Consider the following 19,031-nt stretch of genomic DNA (forward strand, 5'->3'; position numbering starts at 1 on the left):
AGCGAATAGAATTATTGAGATACAAAAACAAATAAGCATCTCCGGATAAGATTTCGATGACTATATTTTAAAAACCCAAACATGGACGTGAGAACAGATTTTATTGGAAACAACTTAATTTAAATGTGAATTGATAAATTAAGATTTGATTACTTCTGTTAGAGAGTAAAAATACTTAAACAATACCATTTTGAAATAGAACACAATTCATGCTACCATCCCGGTCAATAAAGTTTCTGGTCAGATTTCAAATGAACAGAAAATACGCGTCCAAATATTGCACCACACAAGTCTCTTTCGTTTCTTTACAGCTGGTTTCTATTTTAACGTATATCTGGAGAATGCGCAGGATGATACAAGTTTGTGTATGTTTGTGTCTTTGATATTAACCCCTTTTCCTTCAAATATTGTCATGAATTATTACTAGTATCATGAAACAACAAATTTAGCAAATTAGTTTTCTTCAAACATTAACCTACACTTTTGAGTATAATAGACAATTTTTATTATCAAAAAACATATTTATAAATATTGTAACAAGTAAAAAACATTAAGTGCATCCGGGTATATTACGTTTATGATCACATGCATTTAACAGTGGATTCCATCCTGTCGTTTGTGGACACTGCATTTCAAAGTTCTGTCCATTGGAACACTGTATGAACTTGGTACAGTCTGATGGATGTACTATATAAAGAGCGGTCCCTTGTTGACATGGATTAGAGCTTGTGGTTACATGTTGATGTTCTACAAGTACATATATAAAGCATGTATTGGTCTTTAAAATATGAAATACATTCCGTTGACGATTGTACTCATTATTTTGTCTAGTTTCCCTTCCAAAATAAAGGAATGACATTGGTTTTTTTCTGTAAATTGGTAAGTTATGTTTTATTTTCAATCTAGCTGTATATTTGCAAGGTACGGATTTAATTAATTCTGTACTTTTATTTTTTCTGGGAAACACAAGACATTCAAAATATTATCTGATTGACTCAGAATTCTCAAAACCTCTAGTCCTTTCTTTAGTCCTTTCTTATTTCATATTATATTGTACCTTTCTCTTTGTATTTTTCTAATGAATGCAATGTGCAGAACCTTACAGCAAGTATTTGAGATGAAAAATATAAAAAAAAAACAAGAATGTGTCCCTAGTACACAGATGCTCTATCCGCAATATCAATGTCTATGTTTAGTGGACCGTGAAAATGGGGTAAAAACTCTAATTTGGCATTTAAATTAGAAAGATCATATCGTAAGGAACATGTATACTAAGTTTCAAGTTGATTGGACTTCAACTTCATCAAAAACTACATCGACCAAACACTTTAACCTGAAGCGGGACAGACGGACAAACGGACGAAAGGACACACAAACAGACGGCCGGACGCACACACCAGAAAACAAAATGCCATAAATGGGGCATTAAACATACGTTTTAGATTTATGACAGATTAAACTGTGAACATCTGCTAGTTAAGTTTAGTTTAAACATATTTATTTTTCATATTAAGTTTTTCAACTTAGTAACGTCTTCTCCAATATATCTGCTGATTGCCTTTTTGTATTCAAAGGGTATACAATTGGCTTTATTGAATTTTCTCTATTCTCAAGAAAAGTGTTGAAAAAATTAAACTATTGTGCTCAACTCGATATAACCTTTAATATTTTCATCGTCAATTACCTTGGTCATCCTGTATGATATCACTGCATGACATTTTCTGACACGGGACCATAATAACATTTGATATCTTGCAATCACTCTCTGGACATTGTCTTGTTCTAACTCTATGTGTTGAGCCAATGTCACATGAAGCTGAGCATTCTTCATCGTACCAGTCAGACCATGAAGTACAAATTATATCACAAGTTTCTGTACAAAGAAAGATAACTCAATTGGACAAATTAAAAAAAGTAACCAAACATATCGTTTTACCCCATCCGTAATCTAAAGTATTGAAAAAGAGAGAAAAACAGTGTCTGCCTAGCTGTTGAAAGTCTGTCCTCCTGGTTAGAGGAACTGTAATAGTATTATAATGTTATTTATTTTCACACATGCGAAACAAAGATATGTATTATATATGAACTGTTATTATCTCTGTAGCTATGTACTAGTTTATGAGAATAAAATCATTCATTCATTCATTCATTCATTCAACAAATATGAAGTCATTCGGTTCCGTAGTAGGAATGTGTGACTAAGATTGTAAGTTCTTTCAACATATTGAAGAAAAATATCTAAAGTATCGCTAATTGAAATAAGAAAGTGTCGGTCAGATCCAAAGAATAATCACAATGTCATGATATATTTTATCACTGTTACAAATATAATTGCTTACCAAATATCAAGTTATTTGGTTCAGAAGTTGCTGTACCTGAGAAAAGTTGGACGGAATATATTTGTTCGTCGAATTGACGGGCCATAGTAAAAATGATAATTGCCAAATGCTAAGCATCAATTAACTTAAGGACCATATACATGTACATCAACGAAAAAGAGTTTGCTTAAACTTTTAATTAGTAATTTTTAAACTCCAACTAAAATTAAAAATTGCCGATATATATGATGACATTCGTTATTGTGTCACCTTTTTTTATTTGAATTCCAGGACCTTTATTTACGTAACATTACTTTTTTTTGCAAGTTATATTTTGTTAATTAAAGTTACTTTAGCGATACATGAATATTAAAAGAAAAAAAAACCCACAAAAAATTATATCATTGACTGTATAAAACATACTTAATCATGAACCATTCGACCAAAGTGAAGATTTGAACAAGTGAAGAGACTTAAATTCATATTGTTCATCAATATAGACTACGGTAAACACAAATTGGTGAAAGAATTTTTACATTATTTAATTAAACTATGCCTTGTAGCTAAAATACATGCATCAACATCAAGTACCAATTTGATTAACTAAATAAACAGTACCTGGACATGTTGTGTTCCGGCATCGTTCCGACATGATTTCAACACCAGGACACGTGTCCATGTAGGCGTTGCATGCTCTTGTTCTATTTTTTATCACAATTCCGTAATCACAAGACGTTGAACACAAACTCTCCAGCCAATTACTCCAGGTATCACAGGTGACATCACAATCAATGTGTTCTTTAAATAAGTAACAGAGATTACACATTGAATTTGTAGTTTATAAATGTATGAGAGTAACGTTGCTCGGGATGATTTGACTAACATCCCAGAGTTCAACTTTATTTTGTATCAGGTTTCGTGTTGCCTTAAATTTAGTTTAATTTGTTGCTTTCCTTTAGCTTTAATTTTCAAGGTATGTATTGGTTCGTTCATTTGTAGAGAAAAACTGTCGCATTCGGTCACATACCAGTTTTAGAATTTATCAGAACGAATGTTTAAAAAATATAAGTTCTAGAATTTTTGACGGACCTAGTACAAATAGTAATGTATTCAAATGTTTAATGATATATCAGCATCCAATATAACCACCAACATGTTTAACAGGAATAACCGTTATGATAGTGGATGTCAAGTGGCACACCACTTAATTCACTTCCGGAACACTTTATTTGTTTGTGTTGTTGTTTTATTTTATTTTTCGGTCATGGGGAAGACAGTTTAGTTAACGGATGCTTGTTTATTTGCCGTTTTTAATCATTATACTGCTTGATCAACTATCGCGTTCACCATTTGTTTTTTAATCGTGCCAGAGTCGGTTTTACCTCTAAAATGGCAGTACATGTAAGTAGAATTTATTTTAATAGTTAGTATATTTAATACAGTATCTTGATCTTAGAATGTAAAGGTGTTTATTTTAAATTCTTGTTTACCTGAGCATTGCAGTTCTGTGCAATTTTCAAATTTCGTTTCTTCAGTTGTACATATAGACAGATTACATGTCCGATTTCTAGTGGAGACTTTGGTACCATTACCACAGGTAACTGAACAGATTCCATCACCCCAGTCTGACCATGTTGAGCATTCACCTGTACACTGATCTAAATGGACAAAGAATGATAAAATAGGTAATTATTTAAGAAGCAAAAACTCTAGAGTTTCAAATACATTTAACACTTATGTATTTATGAAAATTCAAGTTAAAAGAATAGGGAATAAACTAAATATAATAATATTATTGACCTTTGAGTACTCAGCATTGTCCCGATTCATATCATATTATCAGCAGGGTAATGCTTGATTAACTTCCAGTGGCAAATATATCATACAAATTCGGGACGGAAACAATTTACCAATTGATACAAAAGATACAAAAGATAGGTTCTGAGAGGTAAGTCGACCGGGATTGGAGGAGTATATGTGGGTTACACTGAAAAATAATATAGAGTGTGTTGGAAAGGCAGAAATTTGGACTTCAATAGGCAAGGTACTGTAAGGACCCTATACAAATTTTTATCATGGTACTTATACGTGTAGATATTGAACCGCCCAGTCCAACTGAACGTACATGAAGCTGTTCGATTATTCATCTGGAAAAAACTCGCACCGGACAACTTACATGTATAGTAAAACTCTGGTCAGTTTCGGTTAGTTTTCACTGCATGTATCTTATCAATTGCACTATGGATGATACGCAGAGGCACTTATCCTGTCTACGCTTTATTTTTACTTCGTTTGGACGTTATATATATATACGTGTACTTGCCAGTGTCCTAAAATCAATATTTGTTATTGTCCCTTATAAACTTATACAATTTGAAATGGATTACGAAAACTAACCAGAGTATGAACGTATTATTAGAAAAGTTATATGTATAATACATGTAGTTTTGGTCTAAATGTTTACTAACCTGGACAGGTACTAAGCATACAACTGTCCAATTGCTGATCAGCAACAACACAATCATCCTGGGAACAAAGTCTCTTCCTTGATTTAGCCTGAGTACCCACACCACAAGAAGCTGAACATTCGCCCATCAATGACCATGCAGACCATTTCGAACATATTAAATCACATTTTTCTGTAAATGATGAAAACTGTTAAAACTATGCAAGCGTGAAGGTTGCTACCTATTAAAACGTTTCAACCCGTTGCCTTTGTTTGCACCTGTCCTAAGTCAGGATTTTGATGTTCAGTATTTGTCGTTTGTTGATGTGGTGCATAAGTGTTTTACGTTTATCGTTGTTTCTTCTATATATAGATTAGATCGTTGGTTTTCCCGTTTGAATGGGTTTACACTAGTCATTTTTGGTTCCCTTTATAGCTTGCTGTTCGGTAAGAGCCAAGACATTCTGCCGCTCTTGCACTTTATTTCCGGGTTCAATATACTATGATGAAATCGGTGTCACTTTTGTCATATGGTTTTTAAAATTTCACAATAAAATAAATAAATGAATTCGATTTCAAGTTGATGTGACTACACCCTCGTGGTAAACTATTTTTTTTTTAAATTTTGCCTGATACGGAACGGACGAAAGGACGGAAGGAAGCACTGTAAAAACAATATAATGCCCCCCCCCCCCCCCACACACACACACACATATATTAATGTAAAAGGGGTTTGAAACAAAAACCAAAAAAATGAAGATTGAGCAATATGAAACACTTCGAAAATGTGATTGAAATTCAATTTATAATTTAAGGAACTACAAGATATAAATTTTACCGTCACAGTTTTGTGTATTACACAGAGATGTTGTTGTTTCTGTCGGTTGACATTCAGAATGATCACATTGTCTAACTCTCGTCCAGATTAATGTTCCACCGCCACACATGACAGAACAGTCGAAACTCTTCCATCCAGTCCACAGAGAACAATACTTGTTGCAAGTTGCTGAAAAAAATCAAGTATTCAAGTAAAGATACCAGTACCATTTTTTTAAAGTGTGAACGACAGTCGCTTTCAAGCTATTTCAATCGTTCATTTGAAACACTTTCTGGTTATGCTAGTTTAATTGAACTTTGTAAATGTAGATCTTGTTGTTAATTTCCTTCTTCGTATTAATGTTATCTATACTACAAATAATATATATCTAGTCCACATCCTCATTTTTACATGTGAATTTTACATTCTCATTTCTATAAGAATAAAATTGAGAAAGGAAATGGTGAATATGTCAAAGCGACAACCACCCGACCATAGAGCAAACAACAGCCGAAGGCAACCAATGGGTCTTCAATGTAGCGAGAATTCCCGCACCCGTAGGTGTCCTTCAGCTGCACTTTTATTTAAACATACCTGGACAAGGTTTTTGGTTTAAACATGGCAAGGATTTTTTCTCTATGTTTTGACAATCATCATGGATGCATGTCCTATTTCTATGTTGTAATAATGATCCCTCGTCACATGTTTGGCTACATCGACCCTGATACCAGTCTGACCAGGCACTGCATGTTGAGTCACATGTTTCTATATATATATAAAATTTGATAAATTTATTCAATTTATTCAATTTAATCTCACAAAAACACATTCAATTACCCTAATCACATATCATATTGAAATCTCCAAACCTATTCTCCTACATTTTACAGTTATTATAGTTGTTACTAGTCTAAAATTATTCCATAAGCAGAGGAAAAAAATGGTTGAAAGTTTAATACATAATTCAAACAGCAAGCCATTTCTTTTGAATGATTGTACTGTATTGTTAACATGTATTTACAGTGACAGTTTAATTGAAATATGGGGCTGGTATTTATTTTTATTGATGAACATATTGTTATCATTGCACCAGTCCTCAGCACCATGTAAATCACAGAGTTATGTTTGATTATAATATTTTTAAAACTCATTATTATTTTCCACTTGTATCACACGTTATGGAAATAATTCAAGAACGAGATTTGAACGAGACCGAACGAGACTGAAAAGTCAGAAAAATACATCCCGTCGCATGTTTCTGCATGTCCCATGTCAGGAACTCTGACCTTTGTTAGTCTTGTATGATTTTTAATTTTAGTTCATTTACATATTTCGGAGTATAGTATGACGTGCTTTATCAATGAACTAGAACACATTTTTGTTTAAGGGCCAGCTGAAGCACGGCTGCGGGTGTGGAATTTTATTGATGTGTAAGTGGCCTTCGGCTGTTTTCTGCTCTTTGGTCAGTTTGTTGTCTCTTTGACACACTCCCAGGATTCATTCTCCCGTTTACAGTAGAAGAAGCTATACGATGATCTTTATAGCCAATTTTATGCTGTGATCTTTTCTTGATGATTGTAGATTTGTGTCATATACAAATAGCAAAAACAGTTCGAACATAGTACCTTCACATGTTTTACGTTTGCAGATTTCCTCATATGCATCTTCCGCCTTGCATTCTGGTATGATACATGTTCGATTTCTAGTTCGGATTTGTTTGCCCACATCACATGACTCTGAACAATCCCCGTCTATCCAGTTACTCCAAACAGAACACGCAAGAGTATCGTTGCATTCTACAATACAAGTTATGACTATATTTAGATACTATAAAAGTCAAATAAGAAATGTGTAGTAATTGCTTGAAGCAAATGCGGCCAGAAAACCCAAAAGAATGTCTGAAAGAATTTTACATTACTCTATCTCTATTTATCAAATAAATGAATGTTATATTGGTAATAGGAGAGGCTTTATTCATTAATCAGATTCGAGCATAATATTTGAAAACATTGCATTTTGATAACTTTTTTGGTCAACAAAAATATGAAAACTCGTATGGAGGAAAAAAACTTGACAGTAGCGAAACAAGTTACCATTTACTTTTAGTAAACTAAAAACATATTATAGTTGAGCTATTATTTCTGCAATTATCATATTTTATTTTCAAATTTGTTCTTGCCAAACACGCATGTTAATTTTTTACATAAACTAAATACGTTTGTTTTTCATCGTCATTTTATTTTTCCACTCACCAATACATTTGAAATTATTGCATGTTGCGCTATGTATATCTTCCCCGAGACAATCTGGAAAAGTACACGTTCTAATTCTTTGTCTAATCCTGGTTCCTCCATTACAAGACTGCGTACAAGGGAACCATGTCCATGTTCCCCATTGTGTACATGTTGAATCACAAGTTTCTATCATAACAGACTAAATTTTAAACATAATACTTCCAACAAAATGGAGAGAATGGAAAGTGGGAACGTGTCAAAGAGACAAAACACCGCCCAAAAAGCAGAAAACATCCCGACTATACTAATTCATTTTTTACTTATAAAAATTAAGCTTACGTCGTCGGACATAGTCTAGTATTGAATTTGAGCATTATATGTAGATTTGGTTTGGTAAACCTAAAAACTCGTACAATTATGTGCATGCAGTATTTCTTTAAATCGTAATATTTATTCAAGCATGCTTTGTCCATTGTCAAACAATCTCTACTGGGACTAGTACATTATCTAAAATTCCGAGACTCCAATAACGAATGGACGCAACAGTTCATGAATTCCAAAATAGTCTTTCTTTTTAATATTGCAGTACATTGAGTTGACCCTAAACAGGAAAACAAAACTAACTTTAAATTAATATGTATATACCTGTACATGTACGCGTTTTGCATTCTCCTATGCTGTCTTCTGTGTCATTACAAGACGGAAGAGCACATATCCGCGTTCGTCTTAGTTTTGCGGTACCGTAGTCGCATGTGGTGGAACAAGTCAATCCTCTCCAAGGCGACCATGGTGTACACGCATCATTACAACCTAAAGAAACATATAAATCCACAAAACGTATTCAAGTTCTTTGTGAGAGATGACAAAAACATAGGACCCACTCCGCATTTATAGTTTTATTTCAAAGTTACTACTAAAGGGCAAACCGAGAGATACATGTACACGTCTTATATAGCACTAAATCTTAGTTACGGTAGTTTTACTGTTTTTATGCCCTATGTGATGTTTATTGACAGTGCTGTCTTATTTACATATACCGTACACTTCAATTAAATCTTAGTTACATGACCTCACTGTAAAGTCGCAATTACTGGAGTGACAAATAATTCAGTCATTTTCAATTGCAATAAAATTACAACACATCTTAATTTGAGATGAAACGTCATGCCTTTGATCGTTTTGGGTTTTGGTTGCTTTTTTGTCTCATTATCGTACACTGCACGTCAGTTTTAATCATACTACTGTTAATTGATGTTCTTTTGCAAGATAATGACACAATTTAATTTCTACAAATAAACAATTTTCGATACGCTCTTTCCAGACAGTTTTACAATACGGATACGGATACGTATATACTTACAAACACCAAGATTACAATGAGATGATGCATACTCTGTTGAAGCTCCTAAACACTGAAGTTTTGGCGCACATTCTCTGGTCCTATTACGTGTCTGTTCACCATGACCACACATTGAAGAACATAGACCAAAATCTGACCATTGTGACCATAAATCACACGAGCATCCAACACATGGTTGTGTATTACATGGCTTACTCGCTTGGTCTCTTTCAATACAACCAATTGACCCATGACATTGCCTCGTTCTGGTTGCTGTAAGTGTACCTCCTCCACACATGAGTGAACATTTCCCTTCACTCCAACCACTCCAAGAAGAACAAATTTTCTCACATCCTGTTAATTATATATTTGTTTCGACTTTTCAGCACATTCAATATCAATTATTCTTAACTATTTATTGAAATGTTTTCATGACGACATGTATCAAATCACATTGCAGTGATAGAAGTCACCAAAAAATAGAAGTACAATATTTATCGAATGTATGTAAGGATTTTACGTTGTTGACTCAGTTCTTTTTAAACGTGTTTGTTTGAAATAGTCTTGATACGCTATTTACGAGTTAACATATTTAAACGACGAATCCACAGGAAGTATTGAGTTCCTTTAAGTATGTTAATGAGTAAGGCGTGGTGTAGATGTTTTGTAACATCATTCAAAAGTGGCCTGGTGATTTTTTATCCAATAAAAACAAGTGGGAGTGTCGTTCTAGCCCGCTGCTTAGCGCGCGCACGAGAAAACCGATCCAGTTGGGAATACGGCACATCAGATATGACAAAAAGTTTTTTTTTTAATTAAGCGACTCAGGTTCCTCTAAGGCACATACCATTTGACTTTATGGTGGCCTGTGCATTTTTAGAACACATTATTCCGGCTCTGATTTGTCATAAAAAAAATCTTTAATAAAAACAGTTTTTCCCAACCAAAATTGTATTGCAACAAAATTGTATTGCATTTATTAAATAAAAACATTCCGGCTCAGGTTTAAATAGACCCTCCCCCCCCCCCCCCCCCCCTTGTTGTTAGTGGTGTGTCTAAAAATTAAGTTTAAATTATTAAGTCAGTGACAGAAAGAAGAAATCCTATTTGTAAAAAAAAAACAAAATCCTTGTCCTCATGCATTTACTAAACTGTCAATCATGCACATGGAGACGTAACAACATGGCGGAGTTTAAATCGATGATGGTTTAACATAACAAATATCAGATTAAACCACAGTTCATGCTCCGCCTATCTAGACTACACGAAGTTGCAAGGACAAAGTACGTCAGGATTCTTTTTAATGGAATAACATTTTATATCAATCTTTATATTAAACCATTCAAAAACCAAACTATTAAGCAGATTATCAAGTAAAAACTTCAAAGGAAAAATGCCGTATTATGTTACAATTGATATTACAAAACGTTTACACTAATGAAAATAGTAATTTGTGCATGACTTCGTTGGATGTATTACACCACTGCAATGTGTCAAAACATAAAATTTAAAGGTATTAATGAATTAAACGTAGTCATATTTTTGCATGAACCCCCTGAGGGGTTCATGCTTATATATTGGCGAGTTTTGGATGCGTCTATGGGCCACTCGATATCTCTCGGCCGGAAGTCAACATAAAATTCTCGGAACGTCTCGAAATTTTTCGGTCATTTATACAGGTCTTAACAGGTTGTTATCTACGTCTTTGATATGGTCCCTTGATGTCCCTTGACGACGCAATTATATTTGTTTTAAAACAACCGCTGTACACTGTGTGTATCTAGGTTAATTATAACGTGGTATTGCCTGTTGACTCGATAACATGTAAACTAATTATGTTTGAAGATTTAACCACGGGATACTGTGTATTTCATCATAGACTTACGGGAGAGAACATTCTGGTTAAAATACTAATATTAGATCAGAAAACAGAAAGATAATATTCTTATCAAAAGTATTTAATTCAATCGGAATCAAAGAAATATATACGAAATATATACTGTATTTATGTTTCTGGAGAAAATAATAATAATGATTGAAATCAGAATATTTTCAGAGTTGCAATTAAGAAATAAGTATTGTATATGACAATATACTCTGCTTTGGTATTTTTAAATACTCATTTGTAAAGGAAACATAAAAATTAAATCTAAATAAATTCTTGCATCCTACAAAAAAAAAATGTTTATAAAAAACAATTATTATATTTCTACGTTAATTATTTCATACCATTTTAGTATTTAACTTTTATGAGTAATTATTGTTTATTTTTTTGTATTGTAATATATCCATAAAACGGAAAGTATAAAGGTAAATTTATTCAATATCTAAATTTTAAACGGTCGTGAATAAAAATACTTGTGTGTTTCCAAGCATAAAGCATGATTTTAAATCCTGGCACCTCACAACAACCGTAAAATGATTTACAATAATCACAGCAAAATTTAATTACAATTATATTAATGCTGATTGTTCTATACTGTTTTAGTATGGTTTTAGAAGTCTTTGCTTATAATTTGTATAGTATTAATATATTCACAAAGTGGAATGTTAGAATTTAAAAATAGATTCATTCGATAAATAAAATGTCCATCCGTAAATACTTGACGTTCTTGTTTATGGATATTATATATATTCAAAAGAATTTGAAAAAAAATACTAACAGGAACGTTAGTTTATTATAAAATTTTAATTCAATTTTTGTTTGTTTGTTTTAATAGTTTAACCTTATAGCATCTACATATTTGTACTATGGTACTGTTTTGAAAATTGTATTCACTGTGTTGACCAACTATCCTTCACGTCTTGATTCATTCACATTATAGATCACATTTCAAAAGCACACTATTTTTGCGTTCTAAAAAAATCCGGATAAAATGACAATAAATCCGGAGTCAAACCTTTAATGTAGCCCTTTGACATTGGAATTCAACTATAAGTTTAAGATATGTGATGACGCAAATGCGTATTCTTTTCCTGAGTATCAGTGAGATGCTTTCTATTTACTATTTCGTGCGCTAAAATACTACTTGCATGCAATCCTATTTTAAAACTCACTCGTGAAAGCTTATTTTCGTTTTTGTTATCTATAAATTCAGGACACGGCAGAAAGAGCTTTACATATGACTTTCAAGCACGATCATTACTAAAGGTATTCTAACCTCGAGTCTTTTCTCTTTTGTTTCTTTTTTGAGTCACTGTTCTATTATAAACTTTGACCTTTTCGAAAAGCTAAAGATTGTCTACCCAAGGAATAGATTCCTTAACTTGTAATGGTTTTGGCCACCTTTTAACTTTTTTTCATTCGAGCGTCACTGATGTTTTTTTTTGTAGACTTAACTCGTGTCTGGCGTACACCATTTTAATTCTGGTATCTTTTTTATATTTGCATACCTTTTTATATAAATTGGTTATTTTAAAAGTGTGTACAGGTATTCCTAAACTTCTGAATTAATAAATTCTTCAGCAAAACTAAGTTTCCCTGTAAAATCAGGAAACCTTAAAATTTGAGATGTTTTATGAGACCAAAATAAGTCTCTTCATAACAGTTCCAAATCAATTGCATGCCACAGGTTTCACCGCATACAACATCTACCATGAGTAAAGACAGCTTCAAATACGAGTTGAGAACATATAGGCATTCGTGTAGGAAACAAAATATAAAGATATGATAGTTAAAATAAATGCATCCAGAATTCCAGATTATAAAGCAAACTTAGTGCATAAATTTAAATTGCGATAGTTAAATTGTGCAATTTGCATAAGTCATCCGGTTAGTAGAAATCAGGATTTGCCAAAGGGTTATAATCGGAAAAATTATGTACATTCCTAAGTAATAAATAGAATAGTCGAGCTTTAAAATAACCATTCAAACAGAAGCTGTAAATATAAACTTTCATCTGGCTTCTTCTATTCACAGTCAATTATTTCAATTCAAAAGCAAACACAAATTCAGCAACAATCTTTTAGTGACCCGGCAGTCAGCAGTCATAGGTTCATGTATTGCTTTTCTTTTTTTTAAAGAAAGCAACTTGTTTACTCATAATTCAGAACGAGATTTTATATTAAGTTAGTTTGGTAGGATTGCCAACAAGACAAACAAAACAATTATCTACTGAAGAACATACATGAGTATATTGTACGGCCTTCATTAATTGTCAAAATGCACTTCGTACAGTAAGTCATAAAATCCCTGGGTAAAATAAACTAAAACAGAATTAAGCTAATAACATAAGACGAAAAAAGCCAGTACACCATACATCAACCAACGACAATCACTGGAAGCATGGCTTCGGACACGCACATACAAACGGAACTTAGAAGAGTTACAAGCTACATATGTCCTATGACAGTTTTGCAAAAGCATGTAGCATTAAAACATACAGTAAAGATCTGTTGACAAAGACTGTATTCATTGTATTAAGTGGTATTTTCAACAACTTGCTAATAACATTAAAAAAATTGCTCTATAAATTAATTTCAGACTGTTATAAAAATGATAAAGTAAAATGTACCTTTTTTACAAAAGTATAAAGTGCACAATCTTTATTTAGAAAACAAAATTTAATCTATAATTATTCATTCTGTATTATATATTCAATTCAAAATCTTTATAATAGGAAGTGACCTGTAATAACTGCAAAGGTGTAAATCATGACAGGCCCGGGGAATCCATCAAAGAAAGATATCAGATAGTATCAAGATATCTACAAGGCGATTTTATTTTGTAAGATTTTAAGTAAAAATCAATTAGTCGCTGCAATTGACGTCATTTCTGGTTGAAAAGATACATATCATATATGAACATCTGTTGTTACTGTTTTGATGCTTTTTTACGTTATATTTATTTGCAAAGTTTCTCATGATAGATACATATCAATTTCATACAGTTTACATAAACAGTAATACGATTTCTTGTATTTAGTCCTTTAATGTTTGAATTGCAAGGAAGGGGGGGGGGGTGACTGCTTCTATATGAAATATGATCTATAACTCAATCTGAAAGTGATACAATTTAGTTTTTTGTATCGTACATGCATGTATTTTTAGCAGTCCATATGAGTACGATGGTTTAAAATGTGCTACATTCTAAAAACTAATGTGCCTTTATGATGTGTATGTCAATACCCTATCATGTCCGGTATGCGTTTGTGCTTTGTATCGATCTGGTGAGCTGTGCGCTTTTCAACTCATATACATTGTAGTTTGTTCTTGTGTTGTAATGTTACACCACTATCAAAGGCTAGGTGAGGGTTGACGCATTTAATTAAACATGTGTAACCCTGCCACATTCTTTTTGAGCCTGCCCTACGTTATTAGCCTGTAGTTCAGTGATTGCCATTGGTTTATGTCTGTTGTATTGGTTTTTCGTAGACAGTTAGCGTTATCAATTGAATTGTTTCATATTTTCCATATCTGGGCTTTTTCTATACGACTATACAGAATAGGATTTTCTCATTGTTCAATCCCGTACGGTTGTCTATAATTGCTTACATTTAGTGTTTATTGTTGTCAAATACATTTTTTTAATGTTGTTTATGTTGAAAGATTAAACAGACATTTGTATGTTATTTTTACATTTGAAGTGCGCAGTATACCCTTCAAGAAGTCAATTGCAACTTAAGCACTAGTAATTACTGCGACTTAATTTGACACCTTACTAATGAAGTTATCAAATATAGAGATGATATCATGAAAGCAGAAAGCCTCACAGCCTTACAACATCTGCAATGATGATCTTTATATGCTCTCACCTCGTACAGCACCGGGGGCAAACGTGTTAAGTAATGTATATTTAATTACCGCAGAATTTCATTCATCTACCTTTTCAGATGTCTTATACAATGGTTGATGTAAGGAACAAAAAGATTATGAAACAAGATGCAACATTTGGCTTGTAAGAAAAAACACTAAAGGCGACACTATACTGTACTACATGATATACTTATAACAAGTCATAAGACATTTTCTTTCTATTTTTACTTATATGGCCTAGACAAGCGTCAGTAATGTTTATGCTTTGTTTACTATGTGTGTTTGTTTGATTCTTTTTTGTTTGCTTTTATTATGTTTGGTCAGAAAACTCGAATACCTTTGGAAAGACACACAATTGGCAATCGTCCAAAAATACATATAGACACTCAAACCATTTTCCTTCATACATTTGGGAAGTTTGTCACTTATCATACCCTAGAGTAAGTGCGTGATTTGTGAGAGAACTATAATTTTGAAGCGACAAAAGCTATCAAAGTAGTCAAAAAAATATGTATATATGCACTGAGTATTTAGAAGTTTAATCTGTGAGTTAGGCTCATTTATTTGAACAATTTAATTTACACATAAGGGCATAGAAAACACCGTACAAAAGAGAGGCGAAAGATACAAGGGATCAAACTCATAGATCGAAAATAAACTGACAGCCATGGCAAAAGAAAGAATAAAAAAAACCAACAAACAATCACAAGTACACTAAACACAACATTGAAAACTAAAGACTGGGCATCAAGAACCCAATCAAAAACTAGGTATGATCTCAAGTGTTTTGGAAGGGTATGCAGATCCTGCTCCAAATGTGACACCCGTCGTTTCACTCATGTTATTACAAACACTGTTATAAGTCTTATTCTGAAGTTACATTTGGGAAATGGGGAGGGGATTGTAGCTACGATATTAGGAACATATCTGGTATCATCAAACAAATTGTTTGGAATTTTTACAGGTTTGTTTAACTGAACCATGGTAAACCAAACGTCTTATTTTCTGGCGCATTGTGATATCTTTACTATATTTCAGTCTTTATGAAAACAATCTTAAGAGTGCAAATTTATTTAAGCACTCCAAACTATTATTAAAACCAGTAAGAGAACAATGTAGGTAGCAGTAACTCATACAATCACCGCTTTTCCCAATTTACCCATGTTACGCAAGGACAATTTGACTTACCACATTCTTGAGTGTTACAGACTTGATATTGTGTAGAATTGTTAATACAAATGGTGGCTTGTGTAGTGTCTATATTGTCATCGTCACATTTTCTGAGCCGATTCCTTGATTTTATACCACTCCCACAGTGAGCAGAGCATGATGTGTAGTCTGTCCACTCTGACCACTCGGAACACATACAGTTGTCTGATCTATATTGAAGAACAAAAAAGTAAAACTTTTGTGTCCTCCAAAGTTGGCACAATATTTTTATATATTTCGTAATTTATTGATGACGGTATCCAATTATTTTAACTCTAGAGGCATCTACGAAGACGAAATGCTCGTCTGACGCACTTATCTATAAGCCTAGAAGAATTGATCATCATGATTCTTCACTAAACCAATATAAACCATTTCAGAAAAAATGGAAACGGAATGATCGTTCTAGTATTATCCTGGACGTTGAATATCTTATAAAGTTCTATCACAATAAATTGTTACATTTATTCCTCACATCGATGTCTCCGACTTAAACATTAAAACTGTATGAAATAAGGCTTCATTTAGATTTAAAAACAAACAAGAGACATTATGCATTTAATTTAGTTCGTTAAATAAAATTCCTTATAGTAACTGTATGGTTTTCACAAAATAAAAAGCAAATGAGCATCGCTTTTGTTGCTTAGTGTTGTTATTTTCCCAATTGTTGAAGGTTTATTTCTTCAAACGAAACCTTTCTTTTTTTCAGAATTATATAGTTAATGAGGTTTGTTGTCGATTTTCTTTCTTCGAGATCACTGTTCGTATAAAGCGAGATATGCTAGATGTTTTATTATGTTTTCCCAAATATTCTTCAAACCAGTTTTGTTATAGAGCAAAAGATAGCCATTTTACACGTACAATGTACATGTAGATATTGTGAAAAGCTACCAGCGGTGAAAATCATCTTCAATTACCGCAATTAAAATTTTCTGCCCTTTGTCCATCTATTCTATTTTCAACAAGAGGATGACAGAGGGATAGCAAATCGGATTTTTTAATATATATTTGTGTCCTTGCATTTTTCAATATCACAAGAATATGCGACCACTTTCCACCAGAAATCAATGAGGTAGATGTTAACAACTATAATAGGTCATCGTTCTATCTTTAATACTGAGCCTAACCCTCACCGCATAGTTACAATGTAGCTATGAAAGGCTTCGACATGACAAATTTAAAACAATTCAAACGAGAAATCTGTCTCTTTTCTGTTCTTGGTTAAATTACACCTTTGGTATATTTCTTTCTTTTCATGTGTGTACATACTTATATTTTTTTTACCTTTCTGTAGAGTTTATATCTGTAAATGACTCAATACGCAATGCCGTATTCAATACCTGTTTACTGATAGATTTATATACAAATATATATTTATTTCTGCTTGCTTAATGCCCAGTTACAAAATAGACCATTTAACAAAGCATTTTGACAATTATGAAAAGAGAGAAATGACGCCTACCACAAGTAAAATCTGGAATATATGTTGTATGCTTATTCTTGCAATACAAGGACAGACAATCACAAAGAATACATGTCAATCACAATTAGCAAGTCGAGATACATTGCAGAACGATCTACTATAGTATTTATTAATTGTTAGTTTGTTCTCGTCGACTCATGAATATGCATGTAATAGTTGTCACTTGGTATTACAAATGTAAGTATAAGCAACAATTATACATCTATACAAATATTTTAGTAAATGGGTATTGAATAAAACATGGATGATTGCGTAATTTTCAGATATACTAGAACATACCCGTGATATCGCGGGTCCGTGACTGAATTAATATAACTATGCGTAAGCCTTATTTTAGAATTAATTATTTGGAAAACAAAAGGTTCTGGAATGGAGTATTTTTTAATCAACAGCATTGTCCTATATTAGTTATAAATAAAGTTGAATTCTTTGATTAACTGTTTTACGTCATGCCCGCTAACAAATTGAAAACTGTACATATACGCCTTATTTTAAGAGTCTCACTGATTAAAATTTGACAATGATTAAATTTAGTAGTGTCAACCTTGTGATTATGACCCGTGTATATAGCAAAATCATGAATACACCGTTTGGTGGTGCGCCTGTCAGATGCGGAACGTACAGATAAGGGAATAGGTAATAGGTGAATATACTATTGGTATCGGTATCGGATTCGACCCGGAACTTGTTAATTATTGGCAATATTAATTATGTTGAAAACAAAAAGGTCTGGAGTGGTGTAATTTTTAATATACACCATTTTCCTATATTAGCTATATATAAAGTTGAATTCTTTGATTTGTCGTTTATACCCCATTGCGGCTGACAAAATGGACATCATTTTTCTAGTATTATTAGAAGGTTTACAGAAAGTTTAAAATAAGTTGAATACATCTGGAATTTATTTATTATACTTACTCCTGCAAGGAAGTACAATCACTTGGTTTGAAGAATAAAATCACAATTAGCAAATTATTTCCAAAAATTAGCATCGTTCATTGGTGCCAATACATATTTAATTACTTTTCTAACACTGATTAATAGACCATCCGTATGCATTTTTGTTAGTTTGATAAGTGCATTTCTCAAAAAGTGTATAAAATTTTCCGTTTCACTCCTAATATAGACAAATCATGTGGCGTTTTTAATAGTTGAAGTAAAGTTTGCTTCATATGGTGGATTTATCTAAACTTAGAATCTAAATGTGTCATCTCTTATTCATTCATGATGGGTTTTGTCTCCGGGGGTATTGGATGAAAGTAACATTTTATTTGAAGTTAATTACACATTTAAAACTGTTAGGAGAGACATTATGTTTATTTTATATATAGTGTTCGGTCCAAATTGTACCGGTGTCTTACTTTGCTTGCTTAAGGGAATTTATTATTTTTGATCGGAAATTTTATTTTGTATGAAATATTTATAGGTTCG

The 19,031-nt window shown here is 32.6% G+C and overlaps 1 protein-coding gene across 2 annotated transcripts; it reads right to left on the minus strand.

Annotated features, from left to right (window-relative positions):
- Nucleotides 1-481: 481 nt before the first annotated feature.
- On the minus strand, nt 482-18,938 carry LOC143075256 (coadhesin-like). 2 transcript variants are annotated; one of them, XM_076250623.1, is made up of 13 exons: nt 18,519-18,938; nt 16,097-16,287; nt 9,176-9,508; nt 8,461-8,625; nt 7,834-8,001; nt 7,207-7,377; nt 6,176-6,346; nt 5,603-5,770; nt 4,787-4,957; nt 3,809-3,976; nt 2,937-3,116; nt 1,685-1,873; nt 482-747 (listed from the first exon to the last, which is right to left on the minus strand). In XM_076250623.1, exons 1-13 carry the CDS (start codon nt 18,590-18,592, stop codon nt 551-553), a joined length of 2,346 nt encoding a protein of 781 aa, XP_076106738.1. In that variant the 5' UTR covers nt 18,593-18,938; the 3' UTR covers nt 482-550. The 2 variants fall into 2 exon arrangements, with proteins under 2 accessions (XP_076106738.1, XP_076106743.1); XM_076250628.1 differs by lacking the exon at nt 4,787-4,957.
- Nucleotides 18,939-19,031: the final 93 nt, after the last annotated feature.

The sequence above is a fragment of the Mytilus galloprovincialis genome, chromosome 1, assembly GCF_965363235.1.
Source record: "Mytilus galloprovincialis chromosome 1, xbMytGall1.hap1.1, whole genome shotgun sequence".
In the NCBI taxonomy this organism is placed as follows: Eukaryota; Metazoa; Mollusca; class Bivalvia; order Mytilida; family Mytilidae; genus Mytilus; species Mytilus galloprovincialis.